At 41.4% G+C, this 23,567-nt stretch overlaps 1 protein-coding gene across 14 annotated transcripts in view; it reads left to right on the forward strand.

Moving 5' to 3' along the window:
• Positions 1-344: 344 nt before the first annotated feature.
• The window catches only part of MGST2 (microsomal glutathione S-transferase 2), a 48,618-nt gene continuing 25,395 nt past the window's right edge, over positions 345-23,567 (forward strand). For 7 of the 14 annotated variants that reach the window (XR_011501924.1, XR_011501923.1, XR_011501925.1 and 4 more), the window contains exons 1-2: positions 423-585; positions 5,322-5,421. Coding sequence is in view for 10 of the 14 variants with exons in the window: in XM_070504776.1 (XP_070360877.1) it covers positions 528-585; positions 5,322-5,421 (158 nt within the window). In the remaining 4 variants the exon portion in view is untranslated. Of the gene's footprint in view, positions 586-1,295; positions 1,423-5,321; positions 5,422-23,567 lie in introns of those variants that run through there. The other 7 variants (XM_070504779.1, XM_044767223.2, XM_014853230.3 and 4 more) reach the window with 6 other exon arrangements.

Here is a 23,567-nt window from a genome sequence, read left to right on the forward strand (position 1 = left end):
ATGGGAGAGTCAAGGTGACAGTGGGGTACAGAGGATAGGGCACAATTGGAATCTGCTGGACTTGGGTTCAAATCCTGGGTCTGCCATTTACTGGGAGTTAAGTTAGAATCAGTTTAAATTAGCATTTGGAGCCAGGGAGGGGAATACAGGGGTCCAGAGGGTGGAAGAGAAGGAGGGGAGATGGGTTTCAAAGTGGCTGAAAAGCTGGTTCAACTGCAGGTGCTGCTGCTGGAGGGCTAAGCTGAGCCAGAGCCCTGGGCTGGCGAAGAAACAGACTTACAGAAAGTTCAGGAAGCAACTCCCAGGCTAGATAAAGATCTGTGATTGGCTGCCCAGACCCGCCTGCTTTCCTGATTCCAGTTCCAGAGCAAAGGTCACCCAGCCTCTCGAATCCTCCTTTATTTTCCCCTCCCCTAGCTTTGTTTACCTTATAAGGAGGGTCAGCATTGCAAAGTCGAAAGTGCCTCTGTTATCTTCCCCTTGATTTCTACAAATAGTTCCGTGAACCAGAACGTTCCGTGTGAAAGATGGCTGGGAATTCAATCTTGCTAGCTGCTGTCTCTCTCCTCTCCGCCTGTCAGCAAAGTAAGAGTCCCTGGCAACGTGTGTGTGTGTGTGTGTGTGTGTGTGTGTGTGTGTGTGACAGAGGGAGGGAGTCTGACATTGAGTTTCTCACTTGCTGGTGGCCCTGTGTGCTCCACGGAGCACACAGTCTGTTCAGGGCCATCAGTGCCTCCTTCTCTGGGGAGAGGCAGAGATTTGGAACAACCCAGGGATTAGTTCTCCCAACAGAGACGTGGTGGGCCCTCCGAGCCCGGAGATTCTGCCTCGTCCGTGGTTATAACCCCCAGCCCGGTGCAAATAGGCATTAGAAGCAGGCTAACCTGGGGGAGTGAGCTACATATATTTTAATTACAAGCGTTTCACAGGTAGCGTAGTTCCTGCTTATAAATCGTGGCTGGGATTACTTGAACCCTGATCTTTTAATTAATGTGTTTTCTTAAATAAACTGCCTATGGCAGTTATGATTATCAGGTTTAAAAAAATCTCCCTGAGAAATATGAGCCTCTGATGAAGTAATTCATTCCAAATTTTAAAGTGCCTCCCCACCAGGCTTATACAGTATCGCGACTGCCTGGTGAAGCAGAGGCCTCTTTCTCCACGGGGCTCCCGTTTGCTCAATTCATATTTTCTTACAATGCTGACTTCACGTGCTAAATGGGGAGAAGGGTCTGAGCGCTGGCGAGCAAGACTTCTTACCAGGGATGTGTATTTCTTTATTTGTTGAAGTGCTTGTACAGGAGGCAGGGCAGGGCTCTGACCACCCGGGTGCCCGGCCAGCCCGAAGCACGAAGGTGCCACAGCCGACGATAAAGGCCAGCCTGCACGCATGCTCGATATCTTGCCTAGCCAGGCTGTTTTGTGAGTGTATGAAAATATTATACCTTAAGATACACGTTTGGGGCCAGTGTTGTGGTGTAGTGGTGAGGTCTGGTGCACTCCACTTTGGCAGCCCGGTGGGTGATTCAGATCCAGGCGTGGACCTACGCCACTCATCAAGCTATGCTGCGGCAGTGTCCTACATACAAAATAGAGGAATATTGGTACAGATGTTAGCTCAGGGCAATCTTCCTCACCAAAAAAAAAAAAAAGTTAAAAAGAAGATACACATTTTGTAGTTTGATTCACAATCTTTTCTGGAGTAGAACAGGATGTTTATTCCCAATTTAAGAAGCACTTAGGTCTGAAGGGCTCCATGACAACCCCTAGTTCACATAGACTTACTCATAGGCACTGCTGACCCTGCGCATGCCCTCATGCCGGCACTGCAGAGAGCACAGAAGCGGGTCCACAGATGCCCCAGGCTGACAGAGCCTCTGTTATCCTCACAGAGAGGCTTCTGTTTGCTGGTGGGTCCAGGGAACAGTGTGAACTCCGGCAGAAGGGCGAGCGGCTGGGTGAGGCAGTGGGTGGGAGTGGGAAGGCAGGAGAGGAGACTTGCCGGGGTGGTTTGTGGTGGACAGAGAATGTTTAATGACGGGGTGGGAGAGAGAAAGAGAAGACACAGCTGTTTAGTTGGCATTAAGAACCAGAATCTGCTGCTTTTGCAAAAGTCTGGTGCTTATGGAGATAGGACATCATGCCCCATGGTAGAAGCAGCTCAGGTTTTGAAGATAGACACACTCCTAACTGTCTGGTCCAGACACTTACCAATTGGGTGCCCCTGGCCAGGATATTCTGTCCTTCAGTGTCCTCGTGGAAGAGGGATAAACAGGACTTTGAGTAAGAAGTGCCCGCCAGGGTGCCTGGCCCAAGGTTGTCAGTCCCCATGCTCAGCTGCCTCCCCACAGAGAGAAGCTTCTGCTGGATGGAGAGGTAGCCACAAGGTGAAGAAGCCCAGCTGTGGCTGGGGGGGTGGGGGGCAGTGAGGGGAGTGTCCATTCACTCTCCCCAGCGCACGTGTCCCTCTGGAGAAAGCCAGGGAAGAGAAAAGACAGGCAAAACCAAAGGAGATTATTCTCAAGTAGTTTTTAATCAACTGGTAAGAAGGGAAATAAAATTGAAGATCTCCAGAAAAAGTGTTGAAATAACCCTTCCACCCTCATCATGCTGTCCCAAGGGTAGCCATGGTCTCTCTAAGGCTGTGATCCGAGAGAACAGAAAGGGGCTTCTACCCTTAGGGCTGTACTAGCCCAACTGAACCCTTCCTGGGGCTGGGGGTGGGCTGGGTGGGGAGTATTCAGAAGCCTCTCCATTTCCTGAAGCTCGGGCCTCCCACTTGCTGCTCCTGCAGACACGTGCCACCCAGGTGCCGTGCCAGCCTAGAGAAGGACAGCACTTCAAAGCTTTCCCTTATTCAGCTTCATTTTGAAGCTCCAGGTTCATTGCTAACCTCAACCTACAAAAACAGAAACCAGTTTAAGAGGCAAAGCATTTATTTGGGATCAAAAACTTGCAGTTCGGGGAGCACAGATTCAGGTGGAAACCCAAACTGTCCTGCTAGGGAGTAAAAGTCGGGGGCTTTAAAGGCAAAGAAGGGAAATTACATTACAAAGAATTTTAATTGGAGTTGGAGGCAGAAGCCAGTCTTGGCTAAACATTGATTGACTGTTGATTCTATCTTCAGAAAGCTGGCAATCCTCAGTCTTTGCGATCAGGATGTTCGTTCTGCTGACTTCTCAAACAAGGGCTTGTAAAACAATTGCTATTTTGGCCCAGTCCAAGAGTTGACTCAGCCCAAGGTTCAAGACAGCAAGGCAGCTTCTCTGGAAAGCCATTTTAAAACGGCTCCACTAAAGTCAATTTTCACACCAGTGAATAAATCTAGGGGCACACATCTTTCATTCCTGCCGTCTTTAGACAGCTAGTGTTTTCTCCAAGGCTGTGGCGGAGTTAGAAGCAATGATTTCAGCAGGGTCGAGAATAGCAGAGTCCCATTTTTTCCCTCTGTGGATAGACCTCCGTTTTGGCTCCCGCTGGGCCTATGAGCCACTGGTCTCTCCAGATTTATGCTGCCTTGCAAGCATTTAACCCAGGGATGGGAACAGTAATGGCTAATCCCACACTTTTCTTAGCTTTACCCTACTCTCTCAGGCTTCAGTGACGTGACTGCCGTTTGCATGAGGAAGACTCCAGCGCTAAGCGTTTACACACTTCAGATGTTCAGCTCCAGCTTTTAAATCTGAAACAACCGTTTATTTGTAGCAGAGGGGAATTAGGATCAGGGAAGCAGCCCGCTGGGAGACCCTTCCTCAACCAGGCTCAATATCTACTGACTTCTTGTCGGAGGGGAGATAGTATCGTGTTTCAGGAGGAAACACATCACCCCAGTACCATGACACAACGAGAGATTGAAGCTACAAACTTGGTGTGGAAAAGGAAACTATTTTTAAAATGTTAGCAAGTAGGAAATGGATGTTGAGGGACTAAAATAAGTGAGACTAGAATAGTGTTGGAGAGAACTGGTAAGGAACTGAAACTGGAAAAAATAATCTGAAGGGAAATTATAGATCCCAGAAGTTAATTACGGGGTAAAAAGAGGGAGATAAAAACAGGAGGTGAGAACGGCTCACAGAGGAGGAAGTGTGAGTCTGAAAGTGAGAGATTCACAGAACAAATCTCCAGATGCTGGTGATCCTACACCCGCCATCCAGCAAACGGAGGAGGAGAAAGTCATAACCATCTTGTCATAGGGAAACTGAGTCAGGCAGGGAGCCATCATCCTCAAAAGTTTTCTTGTGACCCTCCCCACTGGCCCGGCTCACCCGTAGGGAACCTCTGATCTGCTTTATGTCACTATGGATTCATTTGCATTTCTGAAAATTTTGAAAAAATGAAATTATTCAGTAGTACTTTTTTTGGTCTCGCCTCTTTTATTCAGCATAATTATTTTGAGATTCATCCATGTTGTTTTGTGTATCACTGGTTCATTCCTTTTTACTGTTGAGTAGTATTCTATTGTATGGATATACCACAATTTGTTGATCTACAACTTGTTGATGGACCTTTGTGTTAGGGTTCTCCAGAGACACAGGGCCAATGGAATACATACACACACACACACACAGATATTTATTTTAAGAAATTGGCTCACACAATAGTGGGGGCTGGCAAATCTGAAATTTGAAGGGTGAGCTAGAAGCCTGGAAATTCCAAGAGTTGTTGTTGCAGTCTTGAGTCCAAAGGCAGTCTGGAGGCAAAATTCCTTCCTCTTTGGGGGACCTCAGTCTTTTCTCTTCAGGCCTTCAATTGATTGGATGAAGCCCCCCCCCCCACCTTAAGGAGGGCAACCTGCTTTACTCAAACTCTACTGATGTAAATGTTAATCACATCTAAAAAAATACCTTCACGGAAACATCTAGACTGGTGTTTGACCAAAGAACTGGGCACATGGCCTGGCCTAGTTGACACACAAAATTAACCATCACAGAGTTGTTCCTAATTTTTGGCCATTAAAAATGAAGCTGCTGTGAGCATTTGTGTACAAGTCTTTGCCTGGACCTACGATTTCATTTCTCTTGGGGAAAAACCCAGGAGTAGAATGGCTGTGTCGTGTGGTCGATGCATGTCTAGCTAAAAAATCCCTTCTGAATGTTTTCCCAAAGTGATTGTACCATTTTACATTCACACCAACTCTGTTTGAGAATTCCAGTTGCTGTTATATCCTCACCTGTCTGTCTTTTTTAATTGGTATGATCTGTATTTTTCATTTTAGACATTTTAGTGGGTATATAGTTGTATCTAATTGTGGTTTAAATTTGCATTTTCTGAATGAATAATGATGCTGCACATTTTTAACATTAATTCTTTTTTACTTGCAGGTTATTTTGCTTTTCAAGTAGGAAGGGCAAGATTAAAATACAAAATTATGCCCCCGGCAGTCTCTGGGTCACCAGAATTTGACAGAATATTTCGTGCACAGTAAGTAATGCTTCTCCTGCCCTTCAGAGATCCGGGCCTGCCACATGCACACAATTCCTGACTAGGGGGAAGATGTGCAGAGAAGATAGCCCATTATAACAAAGCACTCTTCACAGCTAAGACCCTTCTTGTGATCCTTGAAGCTTGAAGCGTCCAGTGCACGGAGTCTCTACCCACCTATATTACAAATTCAGAGAGTGCATTTACGGAAAAGGCTGGGATCTTAGGAAGGACTGCTATATGTCTCTAAGAATGGCAATTTGGTTAAAGAGCCCCTTCAAGCACCCTGAGAATTTGATAGCCTTAAGTTGGATTAGTTACACTATCTGTTTTCTATCTTCTCTTTCTTCCTCTCCACTTCAGAACGGAGGTGGGTCAGTATTGTTCTCTGCCCATGAACCATTTCCTAAAGTTAGAAACCTATAAGAAAGAGAAAGCTTTCCATTTCACATGTATTGGTAGCGATTTTGATCATCTTACGCACCTTGCCTTTTCAGATCCACTGAGAATGTTCCACCATCAACACCATGAATTTGCCTGCTGTAAGACCCTAGGGCTCCTTTATATTTCATCCCCCACACGAAGTGCTTTTAAAACCTTGCGCATATCACCATTTATACATCGCTAGCTTCTTTTATTAACACTTTGTGACTTTTCATCTATGTTCATGATTGAGGTTGGCCTATAATTTTCCTTTCTTGTATGGCTCTTGTCTCATTTTGATATCCAGATTACACTAGTCTCTCAGAATAAATTAGAGAATTATTTTCTCAGAGAATTTTAATAAGATTGGAAGAGTGTGTTCCTTCAAAGTTATTAGAATTTGCCTGTAAAATGATCTAAACCTGATGTTTTCCTTGTGGAAAAAAATTTAAAACATGAGATTTGATTTTTCTAATGATTATGGGACTATTCAGTCTTTTTATTATGTTTTGAATCAATTTGGGCAAGTCATAGTCCTTGAATTGGCAACATTGGTCTCTTGTTTACCTGTTTGCTCCAAGCAGGATTGTACAGACTATTCCTTAGGCTTTGAAGTATGGGATGAATACCACTGGTAGTACAAGAGATAATTTTAAGAGGTGTATAGACACGATTTTTTTAAAAAGAATTATTGTGGTAAGAACATGCAATATGAGATCTACCTACTTAAATTCTTAAGTGTATAATACATTATTGTTGACTGTAGGTCCAATGCCATACAGCAGATCTTCTGAGCTTATTCATTTTATTTGATTGAAACTTTATGCCCTAGATATGATTTTAAATAACATTGAACCACGTGATAAGAAAGTCATTCCCATTTCAATTGTCTTTGAATCTTTATGGGTATGTCAAGTGGAAAGTATTTGTTTGGTGCCAGTATGTCCTATAGTCCAAAATTAATATTCATCTTTCTAAGAGTACTACATTTGTGTGGTCTGAAGATAAAGTGAGATGACAAGCCTTATATAAACAAATAACTCTCTGTCCTCAATCCATTCCCAGAGACAACCATTGGCACCTCTTTCGATCACTCCTTTTGGTATTTACGTCCATACTGTGCTTTCACTGCTTTGATTCACAAATTTTAGACATTACCAATTGACTTCCTTTTATGGAAGAAAGAATCTCATGCTCCTCCTCTTCTTCTTTTCTTTATCTCATCCTTCCAGTAAAGTTTCATCACTTTGTCGAGTTAAATCAATAGCCAATGTTTGTATTATTGTGATTAGGTAAATAACGTTCAAAGCTGAATCAAATAGTGTATTATGATTACATTTCCTTCTTACGCAACCTTTTGCTTTACCTGGGGTTAATAATCACCTCTTTGTTTTCTCTTTGCTTAGTTTCATCCCCGATTCTTCAACAGAACTGAAAATCTACTCTTAGTACACTCAAATACATTAAGTAATCTAGTCATATATTTGGGTTTTTTTCTTGGAGCCATCTGCTTGAGGCTTCCATTTTTCTGCTCCATTCTGGAGGTTGATCTTTAGGCCTGCCACACAGCTGTCATCCTGAGACTTCCTGTCATCATCCTAGGAATTTCCCTTATCCTCTACTGATTTGAGTCACCTGTTTCCTGGATCTCATATTTTCCTGTTTATTTGCTTTCTCTCTCATTTTGGTGGAGTACAGCCTATGGAAGCTTCCTGAGAGAAGGTAAATGGTAGGTCAAATGTCGAGACTTTACATTTCTGAAAATGCCTTTATTCTGCCTCACAGTTGATTGATGGCTTGGCTAGACATATATTTCTAAGGTAAAAATCCTTACCCTCAGAATTTTGAAAATATTACTCCATTATTTTTTAGTTTCCACTGATATTGTTGAGATGTTCTGTGCTGTTCTCATTCCTGATCCTTTGGATCAGTTTGGAAACTGGGGAAGCTTTAGGATCTTCCCCTCATCCCAGTGCCTTGAGATGTTATAGTGTTGTGCTTGCTCAGTGAAATTTGGCTTCACTATGCTGAACTCTAGATGAGGCTTTTTCACAGCCTAAAAACTCATGTCCTTCTGTTCTAGAATTTTTTTTGATATTATTATTTTTCCCCAAATTTTCTCTACTTTGTTTTCTCTGTTCTTTCATTCTTCTTTTTTTTCTTTTTTCTTTTCTTTTCTTTTTTTTTGGTGAGGAAGATTGGCCCTGAGCTAACATCTGTTACCAATCTTCTTCTTTTTTTTGCTTGAGGAAGATTGTCACTAAGCTAACATCCGTGCCAATCTTCTTGTATGTTGTATGTGGGATGCTGCCACAGCATGGCTTGATGAGCCATAAGTCCACACCCAGGATCTGAATGCACAAAACCTGGGCCACTGATGCAGAACACACGAACTTAACCACTAGGCCACTGGGCCAGCCACTGTTCTTTCATCCTTAAAACATATATTAGTTGTATGTTGACCTCCTGGACTGCTCACCTAGTTTTCTTTTATCTTCAGTTTTTTACCTTCTTGGACTTTTTTTCTTTCTGGGAAATTTCTTGAAATTCTAACATCTTAGTGATTTTTTAAAAAAATTTCAGATATCAATTTTAATTCTTAAGATTAATTGCTATTCTCTGATTGTTCTATAGTAGTTGTTGCTGCTGCTGTTAAATCATCTTTTTTTAGTTTCATGGATGCAATTTATTCTCTTATGTCTGAGGATTATAATGATAATATTTTGGTTTAAAAAAATTCGTGTATCATTTTTGTTTCTTCCAAGTTCCTTTTTATTGTCTATCTTGGATTTTGTCTTTCATTTTTACTTTTTATTCACCCATTAAATATTTATTGAGCACTTCTATATACCAGGCACTGTTCTAGTAGCTTGGGATATAGCAGTGAACAAATCAGATGAAGATCCTTGCCCTCTTGAAGTTTACCTTCTAGCCAAGGAAAACAGAAAATGAACAATAAGCAGATAATATTATAACAAAATAACACATTATGTAAGAAACTAGCAAGTGTTAAGATATAAAAGAAAGAGGAGAGCATTGCATGGGGGTATGGGGGTGGGCTGTTAACAGCGTGGGTTGCAATTTTAAAATAGGGTGGTCAGTGTGGGCCCCGCTGAGAAGGTGGCACTTGAGCAAAGGCTTGAAGCAGGTGAAGGAGTTAGCCATGTGAACATGTAGAGAAAACACTCTTGAGGCACAGGGAACAGCCAATGCAAAGACCCTAAATGGGAATGTGCCTGGTGGGTTGGCAAGGAAGTCAGTGCGGCTGAGAGAGAGAGCTGACAGAATGCGGTAGGAGGTGGTCAGAAAGGTAATGGATGGATCACATAGCGCCTTGAAAGCCTTTGTAAGGACTTTGGCATTTTCTCTGAGTGAAATGAAAAATCATTATAGGGTTTTAAGCAGAGAAATTACATGATCTTATGTTTTAAAAGGATCACTTTGTCTGCTTTGCTGAGAGTAGTCTATATGGAGGCATTGGGAAAAGCAGAAAATTCAGTTAGGAGTCTACTGAAAAAATACAGGTGAGAGATGATGGTGACGTGAACCAGGGAGATAGCAGTAGAGATGATGAGAAATCATCAGATTCTGGATGTATTTTGAGGATAGAGCCAATAGAATCTCCTGACATAATAAATATGGAGTTTGAAGAGTCACGAGTGACACTTAGAGTTTTGGCCTGAGCATCCCAAAGGATGGCATTGTGATTAACTGAGACAGAGAGGCTGCAGGAGGAGCAGGTTTGAGGGGAAGACCAGGAAGTTCCCTTCTGTCATGTTATGTCTCAGATGTGGCTTATGCCTCAGCTAAGGCGTAAGCAGTATGATCTACTAAGCTACTTGGATCATTTGTTACTGCAACACAAACTGGCTAATACATTGTTGTTTACACATCCAAGTAGAGATAGACAGTTGGATATACAAATCTGCACTTTAGCAAAGAGGTCTGAGCTGGGAATACAAATTCAGGAGTCATTGGCACATGAAGATGATTTAAAGCCGTGAGACCGGAGGAAATCTTTACGGGAGTGGGTGTAGATAAAGAAGAGGACCAGCAACTGAACCTGGAGTCCTCCGGCCTTACAAGGTCAAGAAGACAAGGGTCCAGCAAACAGATCTGAGCTGAAGAGATCTTAGAGTCTTTACTCGAATGTCAGGTGATTCTTGATTGGCTATCTGTGCAAGTATAAGAAAGAGGCTTTAGAGAGTGACTGGAGGCTCTGTGCGCATGCGCAGGGCTCACTGAGTGGGCATCTTCGCTAAAGGGAGATTGATCAGGAGGCAGCTTTCTACTGGAGGGCCTGCGAATGTCAGCACCTATGTGGAGGTCGTCTTTCTGGAACCATTTAGTTTCTCTAGGGAAAACTCTTAAACTCCCTGTGAGGGCAGAGAGAATAGGGGGTGATGGGGGAGTGAGGGGTGAGGGATGAGGATGGGTATAATGGCCTGACTTCGAGTAGTCTGAGAGTGCGGTGGGTGAAGCAGGGAAATTCTCCCACTGTGCAGTATGTGGATTTGCACTGTTTTCAGTACAGAATTTTACACCATCCTCCATTGTTCCTGGAGCCCCCAGAGATTCTCTGGTTCAGTTTCTCCAGACAATATACCTCCACCTCCTGTGATGGAGGAGTAGGAGGGCGGCTCAGAGGTGGAGAGGATCTGAAGCCCTCCTTACACAGTCTTTCATCCAGTTCTTCTGTTTCAGCCTTTGGCCTCCAAGGTACCTGGTACCCCCAATCCTTGAGCTTCTTGGGGTACTGGGAGAACCTCTCTGTCTTCACTGGTTCTTCCTTCTGCAGGCACATAGGTTTCAATTTTCTGCCCTCTGCCAATTTACCTACTATTCCTCCAAGTACTGTCCACTCTTGAGAAATTTGCTAAGATCTCTCTTCCACTGCTGTACCTGCTCCTATTCTCTTTGTTCTTGATGACTTTATATCTATTTTCAGTTCCTTTACAGGCATTTTAGTGAGATTTCAGGAGGGAGAAGAAATTAACATGGGTTCAATCTGCCTTGTTTGGCAGGAAGTCCTCATGATGTGTTCTTGACACCTCTTGAACGCCCATTCTCCTCATTCAGCTGAGAAAGGGTCTCAGGCTCAGAGCCTTCAGCAATCAATAGCATCTAATGAGAATTTGATAACTTTTTGTTTTCATGGGTTTTAGTTTTATGCTTATCTTTTATTTAGAAAGTGATACTCTTTTTCCTCTTGCAGTAGAAACATAAAATTTCATTTTCCCTAATTTGTTTAAATAAAAAAAATAGTTGGTTATAAGAAAATAGTAAGTGGTATATGGAAAGGCTAAAATTTTGGCAGTGATATATTAATGATTAAAGTTTGGGAGACCCCATACCATTTATAAAAATCGTCACAGGAGGACATTCCACATCTTCCCACTTTGTCTTTCATCATCTGAGAACTTCCTGTTGGGGAGCCTTGGGCTCCCAGCAGGCTAAGTCCCTGGACCACTTCTGGTTCTATGTTTGTTCTCATAGTTTGCACAATTTTGATTTTTTTTTTCAAGTTATTTCTCTCTCTCTCTCCTCTTCTTTGCCTGGCCTCCTCTTGTCCTCGGAATAAAGCTGGACACCATTTCCAAACATGCCTCTCAAGTTGTTGTTTATAAAATAAGTATACAAACCCAATTTCCTTGTTGGAAGTGTTTCATTTGTTCTGTTTGATTAGTCACAGCAGAACAGAGAGGGGTTAAAAATTAGTAACCAATCACTGGGGCGGGGATGGTGCATGGTGGGATTTGGAGCCATAAAATACCTTTCAGGGCACAGTAGTAGCTCCTGGATTCTCTCTGAAGGGTGAATGGGATTGGCCCTACTCCACTGAATCTCTTCTTACATATTCCACAGCATAGCCCCCTTCTTGCCTTAGGTTCTAAGGCCAGATTAGATTAGATTCATCGCTAGGGAAACCATTTCGACTTTATCTGAGGTGGTTCAGGCAGGATACTCTGGGATAACCAGTTCATTCCAAAGTCTATTTGGCTACCCATTCTTGTCTTCCAGGGTGGGCTCCCTTGAGCTCTGCAGATCCCTGAGAGGGAATGCACTTTCTTCTCTGGCTCTCCTGGACCAAAGCGTCTAGTCCTGTCAGCCTCCCTTGAAGGTCTTAGGGCCTTGGCTATGACAGAGATGCTGCCTTTTCTCAACTCTTTTCTCCTGCTGCTTTGCGCCAAGCAGAGCCAAGAAGCCTGATGTTATGACTAATTCCATTTTTAAGTGGAACTTGACATCTCATAGCAATCACTTCAAGGTCCCTCTGACCACCACTTATGTACCTGTTTCCTATCTGAGGTCAGGTTGGATAGTCATTTGCCAAGCAGAGATGATCATTCTGGAGCCTAACATACCTGAGTGACCAGCCCAGGGCCCCTTCCTAGAGTCCTCGTTCAAATTCCTCTTCTCCTCCTACAGGGGGGAACTTAGAGATGACTAGCTCTAGAGTTTTGCAGTCTTTTGACAGAATACATTTTTAAAAATTATGAAAATATGATTTCACCAAGGGCCATTTCTTCATGTTATTGCTGAGCTTGGAAATTCTATCTAGTCTAATTTGAGCACTTTGATCCCTTTAGATTAAGGGCTTTTATAAATCTAAAAAGTAGATCCAAGTAATAAATTGATCTTGTAATTTAAATATATTTCCTCTGGGTCTATCCTCCCTGGAAGAGAATAGCTGCTGATGACCTCACTCTTTTTCATATACTTGAGGACCCTTATTAAGTGTCTTTCATCTTTTAGATTTTGAGGTTAGGTAGCATTAATTCTTTAGCTTTTTTTTTTTCAATCATTAAAAATTTTGGTTGCTCTCTTTAGACTAAAATTTTTCATATTATTTCTAAACCTGGAATCTAGACATATAGAATATCCCAACAATGGTTTCATCAGTCTGAGAGGATAGAAGAATTGCCTCTTACTTTGTTCTTGTTGATGCACCCTTGTTTGCTTAATGCTGAATTATTCCGTTCCTGTTCCAGAATTAACCCGCCACAAGGCACAAGTAAACCCAATTGTCATGCATCTGAGTCCTCTTTGGAAATACTAGCCTCTTCTTACTTTACTATAGCTCTGTAATTTTTTTTCCATTTCACTAACTTTTTCTAGTCACTTTGAATTCTAATCTTGAAATTTAGAAATGAGAATTGGTGACCTAAATGTATGTTTAAAAACTATGGAGAAAAGGAAAATGCACAAAGATGATAATTTTTCCAATATTCTGCTAATACACTAGGATTATAGTAATGTGAGTCACCTGCTTTTGCAGTAAGTACAGAAAAGTTAAATAAAAGAGAGACAGTAAGCACATCTCCAGTTTTCTTACAAGTGCACCCATCTTAGACGTTAGCTGAAAGCACAAGATGTACTTATCCACTGAGTTGTAAAGGGCTAGGGATCTCCAAGATGAGAGGATGACTAAATGCTGAGTTATTCAAACCCCATCCTCCTCCACAAACCACCTGTGTTGGTCAGCTGGCGCGGCTGTAACAAAATCCCACAGACTGAGCGGCTTCAGCAACAGACATTTATTTTCTCATAGTTCTGGAGGCTGTGAGTCTAAGATCAAGGTTCTGGCCAATTTGATTTCTGGCGAACGCTCTCTTTTCTTGGTTTGCTATGTCCTCACGTGGCCTTTCCTTGGTGCACAGAGAGAGAGCAAGAGAGAGAGAGAAAGAGTGAAAGAGAATCAGTCAGTCTGTCTGTCTGGTGTGTGTTGGCTCTCTGGTGTCTCTTCTTATGACACCCATCCTACTGGATCAGGGCTCCACCCTTCTGACCTCAAGTAACCTTAATTACTCCCTTCTCCGAATACAGCTGCACTGAGGGTTAGGGCTTTAACATATGAATTTTGGGGGGAGATGAACATTTAGTTTGTGCCACCACCAAATAGCTTCCATCACATAGGCTGGGCGATTCTCAGGTAGTCAGGGGACGAGAGGCAGCTGGAATTTGGATGAACTGCAAGGCTTACTCCCCCTTCTGCTCATCCTGTTCCTTATAAGCAGCACCACTGAAGTGCTGGTTAGATTTGTGCCCTCCCACCACCAGTGCATCCTCCCTCTGGTGTCCCTACACGAGGGTTACTTGGCAAGGAGCAATTTAGACAGTTATGGATCTATATAAAAAGATTAGTTCCAGTAACCTCTCCTCCCCAAGGCTTTTCTGAGCATAATAACCTGCTGCTCTGACCCCCAAGCCAGAGAGATAACCCAAAAGGCTTCCCAGTGTCTAAAGTCAACAGAGGGAGGCTGGGTCATTTGTTAAAAGTGCAAGCAGCTCATGGCGGTGTGCAGTTCACTGCTTCAGAGCGAGTCACCGAAACAAACGGGGAAAGAAAAAGGAGCAGCAAAAAACTTGAAAGAGGAAAACCTCCTTTAAGTTGTCTTGTCTGCTTTTTATTTTGTAAAAGATGTCATACCATAAACACGGCATTGGAAGTGTTCTATGGCTGGTCAGGTTTTCTCCTTTGGCAGATGGTTCAGATTTCCTACGAATAAGATTGTTATAAGCAAAGTTTCATGTTGTGTGTCCATTAGGAATCTATCTATCAAAAAGCAGAAATATTCAGAAGTGTTTTAGTCAGAAGTCTCCCAAGTGATGTGTACACACTGAGGGGGCACATTAGGTGATCTATTCTGGGGGTGAGGAAAATATTGGAGCTTCTATTTATATTTATTCTTAAAATATTATCCTTTAATTTCCATTTTGTGTGTATTTTATAATGTATATGATATTCTTTTCCAGTTGAATGTTTCAGCTGTGCTAATAGATCAACCACATATTCCCAGGGGTTTAACATAATGGGAGTTTACGTCTTGCTCATGTCAAGTCCTATACCGGTGTTTTCTGGCCGCATGGCCTTCCACATGATCATTTAGAGCCCTAGACTCCTTTCACCTAAGGAGTCTGTCCCCATCCAGGTCCTCAGAGGTTCTCTCCATTCAACCAATACGTGGGGGGAAGGGAGCTTGGCATACCAGCTGCTTAACTATTTGGCTCAGAAGTGATGTTTTTCATTTTCACTTTCCACTGGCAAGAAGTAGCCCCACTCAATTCTAAGGAGGCTGGGAAATGCAGTCCCTGACTGGGCCGCTCCTGCACAGCACCAACTTCACGCCATCTTTGTTGTCAGCCAGCCACTCCTGCTACAGGAGGACATATGTGTATATTTATGAGGCTTATACAACTGTTAGGGTGATGCAATCAAAGAAAGTTGGAGACTAATGTTTTAGGGACTGCCAGATTTAGGGCTGCCAGACCACAATTTGATTCGTTTTTTTCCAAAATGAGGTAAACTTTGTAGTATACTTAGTGACTGAGACAAGACCCAAACAGGACACAGTGTGGGACCACCTCGCTGCTCCCAGCCCTCGATCCAGGCAGGAATCTGCAGGGGTCACATTCCTGAGCCCCCAGGCACAGACTCCCTTGGAGTTGGGGATGGACCAGGGGGGTTTCGGCAACTTTAACTACTCAGTCTTCACAGGCTCTGTCAGCCCGTCCTTTAGGGTGATCAACTCTTCCCAGTTTGTCTGGGACTTTCCTGGTTTTCCCACTTAAGTTTCAGGGTCTCAGGAAACCCCTCAGTTCCAGGGAAACTGGGACTCTTTATGGGGGACTGTCCTGGTTTAAAACTGAAAGTCCCACTTTCTGAAAACCTTTTCAGTCCAGGGCAAACCTGCATGGTTGGTCACCCTACTGTCCTTCCAGCAAACACTCTCTCTGTTATTACCCCTGGGTAGAATTTGAGGCCCAGGGTGACATCTGCCTATAACAAAGGAGAAGCTTCTCCCTAATCTTTTTATGGGAAGCTTAAATAGCAAAGAGCACAGGATTATTGTGCAGAGAGGGCTTTAACCAGGGAATGAGTAGACAGACTCTTTTTCCCTCGGTGTGGACATGCAGGAAATGGGGAGTCCACTCGTGGTCATAATCAGCCATACCCTCCATTCCCACCCAGGGAAACTGACACAGCTGTGGCCAGCTGTTTTCGGTCTCATTTGGAGATTTTTCCTGAGAATCTCCTGTAATAAGAGGACAGAATATATCTGCCTTCCTGTCCAAAAAGAGACCATAAATTATTTTCATTTTGGTTTTCATGTCAATGTAACTGTAATTGGTCACTGATAGGATGGGTCAGAATGAATTTTCAGAGTTTGGTCCCCTTGAGTTGAACAATGTCTGTTGACAGCTTACTGCTAACGAGCTGTGCTGGGACACATCTGGGCATGGACCAGTTAACTGTGATATGGGGGTCTGGAGGGGCCCAGAAGTGCTGGTGGCAGAAGGAGATGGCCACATGGTGGAGGGGTGGGGGAGACCATAATGAGCAGCTAGAACGAAATTGCAGTTATTTCCAGGCCAAGCACTACCTGGTGTTTTCAGCAGGTAGCAGCAGAGAAGACAGTTAGAAATGGCAGGGCTCCATGACTGGCCATCAGAGAATTATTTTCAGTCTCCGAAAGATGATAGCAAGAAATAGACAAAGCCTCAGGGCTTAAGGCAAGTCAGTAAAAGAGGGACCAGGAGAAAAGTACTATGAGCATAGGAGGGGCATGAGGTTGGGGTGAGACCAACAATGACTAACTGCTTGTAGGGAACAAAGGGTCTCCTTTCTTGGGAGAGGAGGCTGCAGAGATACCTACTAAACTGCTCAAGTACTCCAGGCTTTGTCCTTTGGGAGCAGAAATGCAGTTACATTCCCATCCTTGCCCGAGTCTTCATGACTTCTAACCACCCCTGCTCACCCAGGACCTCAGCACCCTCTTCCCCCAACTTCCCACTTACTTCCCGGAGCCCCAGCTGGCAAGCAATTTAAGGGAGGGGCTGTGCCACTGCCCTGCTCCAGTCCTCCAGTGAGCATGGTACCCCTTCCCAGGTTCTAGAATGTTCCATGACTGCAACGGTGCTGCTCTGTGGTCTGTGGCAGAGGGAGGTGAAGGCCATGGCTCTCCCCAGCTCTTTGTCACTTTCGTCATCGAGGTATGGCACTGCTCCTGTCTGGGGTCTCACCAAGTCTTTCATGAATGCCATCCTTCACCTTTCAGCCTGGTCTCCACTCAGTGTGAAAAGAGTTCCTCAGCTTGGGCAGGGGGAAAAGGCCCAGTAACATCTTTCTGTTCTCCTCATTTTCTCTCTCTTTCTTGCCCAAAGGCCTTCTTCTTCCTGCACCAAAGAGACACAAGAGCGCACATGCATATCAATGTCTGTGGACAGAGACCACAGAGGCCACAGACCCACAGATTCTGCCCTCTGCAGTGCAATTTGGGCTTGGCTAGGATGCTCTTAGACAATATTCTCTCTCTTCCCCTACATGCCAACCAAGGCCACTAGTACAGTGGAAAGAAATAGTTCTAGATAGTTAAACCTTTATGAGGAATAAAATGCACTGATTCTGAAGGTGATTTTAAAAAAATCTCATCATGGCTAATTTTGAATTGTGTTTTGGAAAAACTTAACCCTTAAATTTGGAATAACTTAAGGTGTGTTACAAGACTAGATAAAAGATGGGACAATTGTGTTTTGTTTGCAAAAATGACTGCATAAACTTCCAATGCATGTAGAAAGTAGAGCATTCTTCTGCTGTTACTCTCTTTTACTTCAAGGAAAACAGTTCTCTGGATCTAGCCAAAGAAAGGGAAACGTTAGGAACCTGTTTATTTTTTAACATAGCTGTGATTTTTCTGACCGCACAAATTTATAAAGTATCTTTTCACTTAACCTATGGTAGCAATTTACAAACTTAAAAGACATTAGTAAAAAGGCAACCATCAGAAGCAAAATAATGCCAAGGATGGAAAGACCAGAAAGAGAAATCTTGGTTACTTCCCCCAGTACTAGAAAGTTGTGGCGATGTTTTGTGAGGGTATCACCAGTGTTAGGCTCAAGATGAGACATTTCTTGGGTCAACAGTGGCCTTTTGGGCTGTAAAGACAACTGTTAAAAAATGACGAAGAAAGCATTTTGCATTCATATCATGCGTTTCTGATTTTCTAGGGGTCTGATGGTCTCCTGGCACTTAGAGGGCCATGTGGGTAACTTCACTGTTGTCTTTGATGGGGGCTGGGGTTAAAAATTTCCACTCATGCTTCAGGACTTTGCCCCAGCCAGGTCTTTAGATGAGCATTGAGTTATGCAGTTTTCTTGCCCAGTTTTAGGAGATGGTTGAATTATTATCAGGGAGCTTTTTCTCATGGAGTTGAGGCATAAACTAATAAGGTTGAGCTGACCCATCCACAATTTCCTGTGACATTATGGAGAATAGGGGAAGAATTTTACTTTGTAACTGTGCTTTCTTTTTCCCTTTTTTTGTTAGAGATTTTTTTTTCAGATTTACTGAGGTATAGTTGACAAATAAAATTGTAAGATATTTAAAGTGTACAACTTGATGATTTGATATACACATAATTTGTGAAAGGATTCCCCCCATCAAGTTAATTAACACATCTATCACCTCACATATTTACTCTTTTTTTTGGCGAGAACATTGAAGTTCTACTCTCTTAGCAAATTTTGAGTATACAATAAAGTGTTATCAGCTATAAGCACCGTGTTACACATTAGACCCTCAGACTTTATTCATCTAATAACTCAAAGTTTATACGTTTTAGCAACCTCTCCCTATTTTGCTCACCCCCCGGCCCCTGGCAGCCACCATTCTACTCTCTGTTTCTATGAGTTTACTGTTTTGTTTTTTTTTGATTCTACATCTAAGTGATAGCTTGCAGTCTTTATTTTTCTCCATCTGATTTATTTCACTTTGCATAATGCCCTCCTGGTTCATCTGTGTTTTGCAAATGGCAGGATTTCCTTCTTTTTAAAGGCTGAATAATATTCCATTGTGTATATATTTACCACATTTTCTTTGTTCATTCATGTATTGATGGACACTTCGGTTGTTTCCATACCTTGACTATTATGAATAATACTGCAGTGAACATGGGAGTACAGATATCTCTTCAAGATAGTGATTTCATTTCCTTCAGATATATACCCAGGAGTGGGATTCCTGGATCACATAGTAGTTCTATTTTTAATTTTTTGAGGAGCCTACATACTGTTTTCCGTAGTAGCTGTACCAAGTTACATTCCCACCAACTGCGCACAAGGTTCCCTTTTCTCCACATCTTTGCCAGCACTTCTTGTAGTTTGTCTTTTGGATAATCATTCTAATATCCAATTCTAATAGTATATACCATTATAATAGGTATAAGATGGTATTTCATTGTGATTTTGATTTGCATTTCTCTGATAATTAGTGATGTTGAGCACCTTTTCACGTACATATCGGTCATTTGTATGTCTTCTTTGGAAAACTATTCAGGGTGTTTGGTCATTTTTAAATTGGGTTATGTGGATTTTTTTGCTATTGAGTTTGTAATTATTCCTTGTATATTTCGGATATTAACTCCTTATCAGATATGGTTTGTAAATATTTTCTCCCACGCCCTAGGTTGCCTTTTCATTTTGTTGGTGGTTTCCTTTGCTGTGCATATGTTCGATGTGTGTCACATCTTTATTTTCGTTTTCATTGCCTTTGCTTTTAGTGTCAAATCCAAAATATCGTTGCCAAGACTAATGTCAGTGAACTTTTTCCTCTATGTTTTCTTCTAGGAATTTTATGCTTTCAGGTCTTGTGTTCAAGCTTTTAATACATTTTGAGTTGATTTTTGTGTATAGTGTAAGATAGCGGTCCAGTTTCATTCTTTTGCATGTGGCTGTCTAGTTTTCCCAGCATCATTTATTGAAGAGACTATCCTTTCCCTATTGTATATTCTTGACTTCTTTGTTGAAAATTAATTGACTATATATGCATGAATTTTTTTCTAGGCTCTCTATTCTGTTCCACTGATCTATGTGTCTGTTTTTATGCCATTACCATACTGTTTTGATTATTATAGCTTTGTAATACAGTCTGAAATCAGAATGTGTGATGCCTCTAGCTTCGTTCTTCTTTCTTAAGATTTCTTTGGCTATTCAAGGTCTTTTGTGGTTCCATATGAAATTTAGGATTTTTTTTTCTATTTTTGTGAATGATGCCATTGGAATTTTGATAGGAATTTCATTGAATCTGTAGATTGCTTTGGGTAGTTTGGACATTTTAACAATATTAATTCTTCCAATCCATGAGCATGGAATATCTTTTCATTTATTTGTGTTTTCTTCAATTTTTTCATCAATGTTTCATAGTTTTCAGTGTGTAGATCTTTTCCTTCCATGATTAAATTTATTCCTAAATATCTTATTTTTTTCATGCAATTGTATATGGGATTGCTTTCTTAATTTCTCTTTCTGATGGTTTGTTATTTGAATATAGATGCGCAACTGATTTTGTATATTGATTTTATGTCCTGCAAATTTACTGAATTTATTTATTAGTTCTAACAGTTTTTTGGTGGAGTCTTTAGAGTTTTTTTTGTGTATGTGTGAGGAAGGTTAGCCCTGAGCTAATATCTGTTGCCAGTCTTCCTGTTTTTGCTTGAGGAAGATTGTGTCTGAGCTGACATCCATGCTAATCTTCCTCTGTTTTACGTGGGATGCTGCCACGGCGTGGCTTGAAGAGCGGTGCTAGGTCTGCGCCCCGGATCCAAACCTGTGAGCCCCGGGCCACTGAAGTGGAACACACAAACTTAACCACTACACCACTGGGCTGGCCCCTTTAGGGGTTTTTATGTATAATATCATATCATGTACAGACAGTTTTACTTCTTCTTGTCCAATTTGGACGCCTTTTATTTCTTTCTCTTTCCCAATTGCTAGGATTTCCAGTACTATGTTGAATAGGAGTGACGAGAGTGGGCACCCTTGTCTTGTTCCTGATCTTAGAGGAAAAACTTTCAGTTTTTCATTGTTGAGTACGATATTAGCTGTGGGCTTGTCGTATATAATCTTTATTATATTGAGGCATGTTCCTTTTATATCTCACTTGATCATGGTGTGTGATCCTTTTAACGTAATGTTGAGTTTGGTTTGCTAATATTTTGTCAAGGAGTTTTGCATCTATGTTCATCAGATATATTGACCTATAATTTTCTTTTCTTGTAGTGTTCTTGTCTGGCTTTGGTGTCAGGGTAATGCTGGCTTTGTAAAATGAGTTTAGAAGTATCCTCTCCTCTTCTATTTTTTGGAAGAATTTGAGAAGGATTGGTAATAATTCTTCTTTCGATGTTGGGTAGAACTCACCAGTGAAGCCATCTGGTCCTGGACGTTTTTTGGTGGGAGGTTTTTGATTATGGAGTCAATCTCTTTACTAATAATTACTCAGTTCAAATTTTCTGTTTCTTCATGATTCAGTCTTGGTAGGTTGTATGTTTCTAGCAATTTATCAGTTTCTTCTAGGTTGTCTAATTTGTTGGCATATAATTGGTCATAATAGTTCCTTATGATCCTTATTATTGTTGTTATCGATTATAACATCTCTTCTTTCATTTCTGATTTTATTTGAGTCTTCTTTTTTTCTTGGTCTAGCTAGAGTTTTGTCAATTTTGTTCATCTTTTCAAAAAATATGCTTTGAGTTTCATTGATCTTTTCTCTTGTATTTTTAGTCTCTATTTCATATTTCTGCTCTGATCTTTGTTATTTCCTTTCTTCTACTAACTTTGGGCTTAGTTTGTTCTTCTTTTTCTGGTTCCTTGAGGTGTAAAGTTAGATTTTTTTTCTTTTTTGAGGAAGATTAGCCTTGAGCTGACTACTGCCAATCCTCCTCTTTTTGCTGAGGAAGACTGGCCCTGAGCTAACATCTGTGCCCATCTTCCTCTACTTTATATGTGGGATGCCTACCACAGCATGGCTTTTGCCAAGCAGTGCCATGTCTACCCCAGGGATCAGAACCGGCAAACCCCGGGCCGCCGAGAAGTGGAATGCGTAAACTTAACTGCTGCGCCACCAGGCCAGCCCCAAGTTAGATTGTTTATTTGAGAGCTTTTTTGTTTGTTGCTATAAACTTCCCTCCAGAATTGATTTTGCTTTATCCCATAATTTTATGTCATGTTTCCATTTTCATTTGTTTTGAGATATTTTTTATTTGACTTATGATTTCTTCTTTGACTCATTGGTTGGTCAGGAACATATTATTTAATCTCTCCATATCTGTGAATTTTCCAGTTTTCCTTTTGTAATTGTCTTCTAGTTTCATACTGTTGTGGTCAGAAAAGACGCTTGATATTATTTCAGTCTTCTTATATTTATTAAGACTTGCTTTGATCTATCTTGGAGAATGTTCCATGTGCACTTAAGAAGAATGTCTATTCTGCTGTCTTTGGATGGAATGTTCTGCATGTCTGTTAGGTCTACTGATCTAATGTGGAATTTAATCCCAGTGTTTCCTGACTGACTTTCTATCTGGATGATCTGTCCATTGTTGAAAATGGGGTATCAAAATCCCCTACTCCTATTGTATTGCTGTCTATTTCTCCCTTCAGATCTGTTAATATTTGCTTTATATGTTTAGGTGCTCTGATGTTGGGTGCATAAATATTTATAATTGTTATATCCTCTTGATTAATTGATCTCTTTATCATTATATAATGACCTTCTCTGTCTCTTGTCACAGTTTTTGGCTTATAGTCTATTTCATCTGGTGTAAGTATAGCTACCCCTGTTCTCTTTTGGTTTCCATTTATAGAGAATCTTTTTTCATCCCTTCACTTTCAGGCTATGTGTGTTCATAAAGCTGAAGTGAGTCTCTTGTAGGCAGGATAAAGTTGAGCATTGTTTTTTTATCCATCCAACCACTCTGTGTCTTTTGATTGGAGAATTTAGTTCATTTACATTTAAAGTAATTATTGATAGTTATGGACTTATTATTGCCATTTTATTAATTATTTCCTGGCTGTTTTGTAATTCTTCTGTTCCTTTCTTCCTCTCTTGCTCTCTTCCTTTCTGATTTGATTACTTTCTGTAGTGGTATGCTTTGATTCCTTTCTCTTTATATTTAGTCTATCTATTATAGGCTTTTGCTATGTGGTTACCATGAAGCTTACATAAAACATCTTATATTTATAACAGTCTATTTTAAGCAGATAGCAACTTAACTTTGAATGCACACAAACACTCCACATTTTTACACTCCCTACCCATTTTATGTTTTTGATGTCACAATTTATATCTTTTTATATTGTGTCTCCATTAACCAATTATTGTAGTTGTAGTTATTTTTAATACTCTTGTCTTTTAACCTTTGTACTAGAGTTGTAAGTGATTTACCCTCCACCATTGCAATATTAGAGTATTCTGAATTTAATTATATATTTATCTTTCCCAGTGAGTTTTATCCTTTCATATGTTTTCATGTTTAACATCCTTTCATTTCAAATTGAAGACCTCCCTTTAACACTTCTTCTAAGGACTGTCTAGTAATGATGAAATCCTAAAGCTTTTGTTTAGAAAACTTTCTCTCTCCTTCAATTTTGAAGGACAACTTTGCAGGGTAGAGCTTTATTGGTTGGCAGTTCTTTTCTTTCAGCACTTTGAAGATATCATCCTACTCCCTTCTGGACTGCAAAGTTTAAAACTGCTCCTTATGGTCCTGTAGGATGTGTGAATGCAGGTCCCGTTGGCTATCAGAGCTAGGTGATTTGGGGGCCTGTCTCTCAGGTGGCAGCCACAAAAGCTGGGGTCCCAGATGTGTGTACAAGATCCTTCTAAATGAATGCTGGCGATCTGGTTTTATCATTGGAGCAAGTTGAAGTGGAAAAGCAGGAGAAGTCCC

Source organism: Equus asinus, chromosome 3 (assembly GCF_041296235.1).
Source record: "Equus asinus isolate D_3611 breed Donkey chromosome 3, EquAss-T2T_v2, whole genome shotgun sequence".
Lineage (NCBI taxonomy): Eukaryota > Metazoa > Chordata > Mammalia > Perissodactyla > Equidae > Equus > Equus asinus.